The sequence below is a fragment of the Papio anubis genome, chromosome 5, assembly GCF_008728515.1.
Source record: "Papio anubis isolate 15944 chromosome 5, Panubis1.0, whole genome shotgun sequence".
In the NCBI taxonomy this organism is placed as follows: Eukaryota; Metazoa; Chordata; class Mammalia; order Primates; family Cercopithecidae; genus Papio; species Papio anubis.
In genome coordinates this window covers 49413248-49419797 of record NC_044980.1, presented here as the reverse complement: position 1 = coordinate 49419797, position 6550 = coordinate 49413248, and the positions used below count along the sequence as shown (strand labels likewise).

At 41.8% G+C, this 6550-nt stretch overlaps 1 protein-coding gene across 1 annotated transcript; it reads right to left on the bottom strand.

Annotated features, from left to right (window-relative positions):
* Window positions 1-1607: 1607 nt before the first annotated feature.
* TSTD3 (thiosulfate sulfurtransferase like domain containing 3) lies at window positions 1608-5064 on the bottom strand. Its single transcript, XM_017959544.3, is given in 3 exon segments — window positions 1608-2610; window positions 2612-2682; window positions 5007-5064. Coding segments are annotated over 3 exon segments (435 nt in total). The 3' UTR covers window positions 1608-2304.
* Between the last annotated feature and the right edge of the window lie 1486 nt (window positions 5065-6550).

Here is a 6550-nt window from a genome sequence, read left to right as displayed (position 1 = left end):
CCTCTTTTAGATTCCAACCTCCAGAACTTGTAAGATAATAAATTTGTGTTGGTTTAAGCCACTCAATTTGTGGCAATTTGTTATAGCAGCAACAGGAAACTTATACAGGGAGTTTGTGTCTTAGTAAAAGAGATAATTCAACGGCCGTATAATCTTACAGAGGCATGAGATGGCGATGCCATCAGAGAGGAATAAGGGGCTGGAAGAGCCACCAATGTTAGGCCAGGGGCTTTAGGGAAGGTTCTGTCCCTGTGGGGAGCAAGCCTGGCTACAGCACTGACTCCCATGCCTGTGACTGGGGCCTGGCAAACTCCCACGCTAGCTGGGCAACGAACACAGGAACACATAATTGCCACACATGGGCATACAGGATAGGACATAGGTTTTGCGACACCTAAGAGAGAGTTGTCAGCTCAACTGGGGTAGACTGGGCACCAGGACTGCCTCACTGCAGAATTCCAGCGGGTGCTACTTACATCAGAGACTCCGGGAATAGCTTCTTCTCACAATCTGAATGGCCATGCATAGTGGACATGGGGTCCTGGGGAATGCCCTGTTGAGAGGAAGTAAGGGCAGGGTACCTGCTGTTTTTCTTTTTGTTACTTAAGATCTCAGTACAAAATAGTTTCAGGAAAGCTAATATTTAGAGAATGAATGAATAGATGAGAGACTGGTGGGTTGTGTTCTGCAAAGCAAGAAGTCTAGGGCTATAGATTGCTTTGGCTGTACCTGGAAACCCAAGATTTGCATCTTCACTGTGGGCCTGGGCCTAGCACACTCTCCTCTGCCTTCCTCCAAAAGTGTCAGCAGAGGGATGTGGCACCAGAGCTTTCCCCTCACTCCAGCCCTCTGAATATCTGGTCACTTGCCTGTCCTGTAGCCATGGAGCAAATATCTTAGTGGGCCTGAGTTTTGTGGCAGAGACTTTTAGAATTTTGCCTGTTGGGGTTTGCTTTCAGTGAATAAAGGAGATTGAGCTTCCCAGGGCATGTTGGATGTTTGTGCTGAGTTCTTTTCCTTCCTTCCTTCCTTCCTTCCTTCCTTCCTTCCTTCCTTCCTTCCTTCCTTCCTTCCTTCCTTCTTTCCTTCCTTCCTTTCTTTCTTTCTTTCTTTCCTCTCTCTCTCTCCTTCCTTCCTTCTTTCTTTTTGACAAGAGAAAAACAGGTTCATTTTGCCACCAGTACATTAGCACACTAACAAGTATAGGACTTAATATTCCAAAGGAATATACCCATGCTAGTGGGAGTCATTTACATTTAAATGTATATACCTATGTATCCATACCTCAGTCAAGATACAGAACATTTCCATCACCCTAGAAAGTTCTTTCCTTGCCTTTTTTTTTTTCTCAATTTTTGTTGTTGTTGTTCTGCGACAGGGTCTCACTCTGTCACCCAGGCTGGAGTGCAGTGGCGTGATCTTGGCTCACGGCTGCACCCTCGACCTCCTGGCCTCAAGTGATCTTCCAGTGCTCAAGTGATCATCCCAGTTCTCCCCCCAAGGAGCTGGGACTATAGGCATGTGCCACCATGGCTGGCTAATTTTTTGTATTTTTTTGTACAGACTGGATTTTACCATGCACAGGCTGGTCTCAAACTCCTGAGCTCAAGCGATCTGCCTGCCTCGGCATCCCAAAGTACTGGGATTACAGGCCTGAGCCACCATGCCCAGCTCCTCCTTGCCTTTTCCAGTTAATCTTCTTCCCTCTAGAACAGCAACCACTGTCCTGATTATCTATCCCCATATAATCATATTAATTTTAATTTTTTAAATTATGAATTTCATCACTACCATGCTGGTCATAACTGCTATAAATCAATAGAAGCTGTTAATGTATTTTCATTGTTCAAATTTCGTCTACTTCTCTGGATCCCAGATTAATTGATTTTTTTAAAGGTTACATCTGCTTGTTAATCTGCAGGTCTAGCTCATAGCCTCTTTGACAAATAGAAGGTATACTAACACAAATGTCATACATGATTAGGTAATATAAGTAACCTGGTCTTTCAGAATACTATTGAATGATATTAAGCTACTTAAAAATTAATTCCTAGAATCCCAACCCTTATATTTCCATGGCGAGTAACATGCATTATCTCAGGGGAGAGTGGCATTTTCAGTTTACAGATGAGCAAATGATTCAACAACTAACTGACTTATACAAAATTCCCCTTACCATAATCAGTGGTGCCAGTACTAGATTTTTATTATTTTGCTCATTCCACTATCCTAAGCTGCATGTACGCAAGGAAAGAGGCAACTTGTATTCCAGAAATTCAAATTCCTTATCTCTTCTCTGAAAATTCATAGGTTACCCATTCTTTCCATCGTCAGCATAGTGTTGAGCACTGTGAAACCCTGTGATATTGCAGTGTCCGGAGCCTTCTTGCTTCTCACTCCAGCTAAACAAGAAAACACCAAATTGTCAGATTTGGATGGCTTTACTTCATTGTACTTCTCTTTGAAGTCTCTTGGGTTCATCTGTAGAACTTCACCTACCTCATCCAATGGTATATTGATAGACCTCGGGATTTTTCCATACTCCAGAATTTCCCATGTCTCTCTAACATCAATTAATGTAATATTTTTAGAATTCAATAGGTTTTTTAAGTTCCTTATAAGTGATGTCTTTATAAATAGCAGTATAAAAATTGTGGCAATTTCCATTTATTAACCTCAGACCTCAGAGTGCAGCCTCCAGAGTCCAGAGGACAGCCCTGTGCATGGTCCCAAGCAGCAGCCAGGACACCACCATGCCCTGCTAATTTTTTATATTTTTGGTAGAGATGGGGTTTCACCATGTTGGCCAGGCTGGTCTTGAACTCCTGACCTCAGGTGATCTGCCTGCCTTGGCCTCCCAAAGTGCTGGTATTACAGGCATGAGCCATCACGTCCTGCTGAGATTCTTCAGGATAAATTTGTAATGCAAAGTGTGGTGTTTGTTTCCAAGTGAAGTCACTAATCTCAGATGACACAACATAAGTAAGAGTTACTTTATTAATGCAAGACCTCCTCTTAAGACCTCATCTTAGGACTTTGTGTAATGCAAATAATTTATCACAGAAGTTTTTTTTTAATTTTAATTTTGAAAATAAGTTATAATTATATCTGCAGAATATATTTGGAAGAATAGCAGTACATAAAGAGGCACAATTATAAAATTAGTGAAAATACAATATGAAAAGATAATTCTAATTTTCTGTAAAAGGAGATCTAAAATCTTTTTTGAAATACTTTCTAATCAGTTTCCATCCTATGCTAGTTTTGAACTCGCATAGCTATGAGACTGATTGATCTTTCTAAAACCCCAAACTGATCTGTCTCTCTTCAACTGAAAGTAATTTAATGCTTGCCTATTGTTTTCAGAATAAGGTTCAACCTCCTTAACATGTTCATAAGGCCCTCCCTGTCCATGGGGATCCAGTTGGTGAGTCATTCACTTGCTCCCCAGAAGTTCATTGAGAATTTCTTGTCACATATGCATCAACAAAACAATACAGAATGAAACCAAAGCTTCTCCTCCCAGGTTCCCTGTCTCCACTTAGTAAGTGGATACTAAGCCCAAAACCTAGAAATCAATCTGAATTGTCCCTTTGTCCTCTCCCTTCTCCCTACCCTGACAGTCCTATCTAAATATTTCTTGAACCCACCCTTTCTCCTCCCTTTCCCTAGACCCAGCTACTTGCTGAGAGTCTGCGTTTCAGCCAATCATCTCCTAAACTGCAATCTGATCATGCATTTCCCTATTTGTTCCCTATCTAGCGCTCTTTGCAGATGTAGTCTGACTTTTTTAACTTACTTTCCAAGACCATCATTTATTTAGTGAGTACTGTTTGCCAGACACTTGTTCTAGGCACTGAGAATTAGGCAGTGATCAAGACTAACAAAAGCTTCTGGCCTCAGAATCTTACATTTTATTTGGGGTAGTGTGGTCTTGGGGCTGGATAATAACCAAGAAAGCAAATACAGAAGGTAATTAGAGATTATGATAAGGGCCTTGAAAGGAGTAGCCAGCCACTGACCTGTGTGCATTTGCATGTATGTGTGTGAGGACACTTTAAACAGAGTGGCCAGAGAAGGCCTTTCAGGACAAGGTGGGGTTTGTTCTCTGACGTTTGCCCCGTGACCCCTCACGTCCCTCAGCCTCCACCCTGGCTGTCCTCTCCTCACATTGCCCTCAGCCAGACTGGACTTTCAGGTGCTTGTGTTCACCTCTCTCCCTTCTCTCCTGTCTTCCTGTCTGCTCTATCACTCAGGTCTTTCCAGAAGCCATTGCCTGAAACCCCCTGACTCCACACCTCCCTTGATTAGGCCCTGTGCTTTTGTTGTGTGTTTCTCAATTAATAAGCAACTGTAATAACTTGATTAGCAGTCTCTCATGCTCACCATTGAATCCTCAGTACTAAATAAGATGCTTGGTATCACTTGTGGACAGAATAACCCATGCATAGGATCAGCCACTTCAATCTGCCCCTTTCCAAGTGAAGTCACTAATCTCACTTTATAGATTAGGGATAGAGAGAGACACTTTATAGTTGGATTGCTCCCTCCCTCATATCGCAGGTGACCCCGGAGGTACTTCTGATGGACCAACTTTCTAATATCACTTGGGTGCACACTCTTCTTTCCAAGTGGCTTTCTTCTCTGGTAGGCTACAGGCCTCTTTGTTTTATTGATTCTGCATCTTCAACTCCTGGCAATACCTGGCACATAGTAGGCACTCTATAAATAGTAAGCCAAACAACAAAAGCACAAAACCAAAATAAAACAAAAAACCAGAGAGATGTAGTTTGGAAGAAGGAATGGGAATCACTTCTAAGGAGGATATAATGAATAAAATAATCACCCTCCTGGGAGAAATTGCAGAGCAAACTAAATGTTTTATATATTTTACCAGTGGAAGACTCTGGCTCCCACTTAGCCATTTCATCATTTCTTTAAGCACGCAAAACCAGGAGGTTATCTGATTATTGCTCAACTTTGTTTCGCTAATGCTGAAACCACACTTTTTCTTCGCTGAAGGTAGGGATCACGTTTCTTTTTCCAGGGGCCAATTTCACTCATGTTTCTATTTGCTCTTTATTATTATTTTGAGACACTTATTAGGGGCTGCAAAAGATAGGATCTACTTAGAGGTATGTGAGGACATGAACCGGCTTCAGGCTGTCAAACCAGGTTTTAACCTAGTTCCTTGCTTTTCTCCAGAGGCAATGGAAATTTCTGGCCACCAGCTGGGACTAGGATTGATTTAGTGCCAGGGAGGTGAAACGTGGGAAAATATAGGGATATTGTTTATTAATGTTACTTAGTCATTCTCAGTGGTAGCTTTTATAATTTAGAAAACATTTCCTGGTTTTGAAAACTTAACAATACAGCCTCTGAGTCTGTCAGAAATTGAGGTGGGGGCATTCAGTAATGGGGAGGCGTGGAGGATAAACTCAGCTAGCCAGTGGGTATGTAACTGCCATCTGTCAACTTTAATGACCTAGCTCTACATTCTAGTTCTATTAAGTTTAATTATTAATGCATATTTTAATGAGAGAAAAGGGTGCTTATGCATATTTGGGAGAGTCTGTAGGGATCATATTCATCTCTGTATTAACTTCCTGTCTTCATAAAAACACTGGATTGATAGTGGGGAAAGCTTGGTTTGTGTCCTAGCTCTGTTTCTAACCAACTGATGACTTTATGCAAGTCCCTAAGCTTTTCTAAGTCTGAGTTTACTCAACTATAGAGTAAGGGATCTACTAGGTCAGTATAGTTTGGTTCAATAAATGCTTGTTTACTGCTTGCCTGTTTTAGGTCAGTTTCCTTAGTGAGAAAGCCTGAGTGAGGGATTGTGGTGCTAGTGAATCACTGAATGATTTTTTCCCAGTAGAGAATGTAAGGAAGTGAGGGAAGCAGGATAAGGCAGGAGAATATGCCAAGCGAAGATGTGGTTTCAGCTGATGTAACCTCAGCCTGATCCCAGAAGGGAATCTGGAATATGAATGGCAATGCAGAGTTCTACATATTTTATAGCTCAGTTCCAATCAATCTTTGGCTGTGGATTGCTCTCCAGGGTAGGGGATGTGATTTCACTGGAGTTTTTGGATAAGACAGTTCAGCAACTGAAGGATGGGTGCACCAGCCTGTTAAAAGGGATCGAAATGGGACACCAACAGAAACTATGACACTACCTGTGTGCCAGGCACTGTGCTAGGTACTGAAGAGATGAGATATAAAAGGTATGGTCCCTGATCTTAGAAAACTTACAGAATAGTGCAGGAGAGAGATGCATAAATAAGAAATTTCAATGCAACTTGGTAGGTTCTAGGATAAAGACATGCACAGAGGAGCAAAGAGGGGAGTAGATATTGCAGGCTAGATTCCCCAAAAATTTGCTTGGAGCTTGACTACTCTGATGATTAATTCCTGGGTCTGAGTCTCAGCTTATTTGCCCTCCTGCTGTAGGAGATGAGAAGGACTTTGCTAAAAGGAAGGTCTTCTGGCTTTCATACTTAGTTTGTAATTGTCAACTAATCTTTCCCAGCTTTTCCTTATCTTTTCC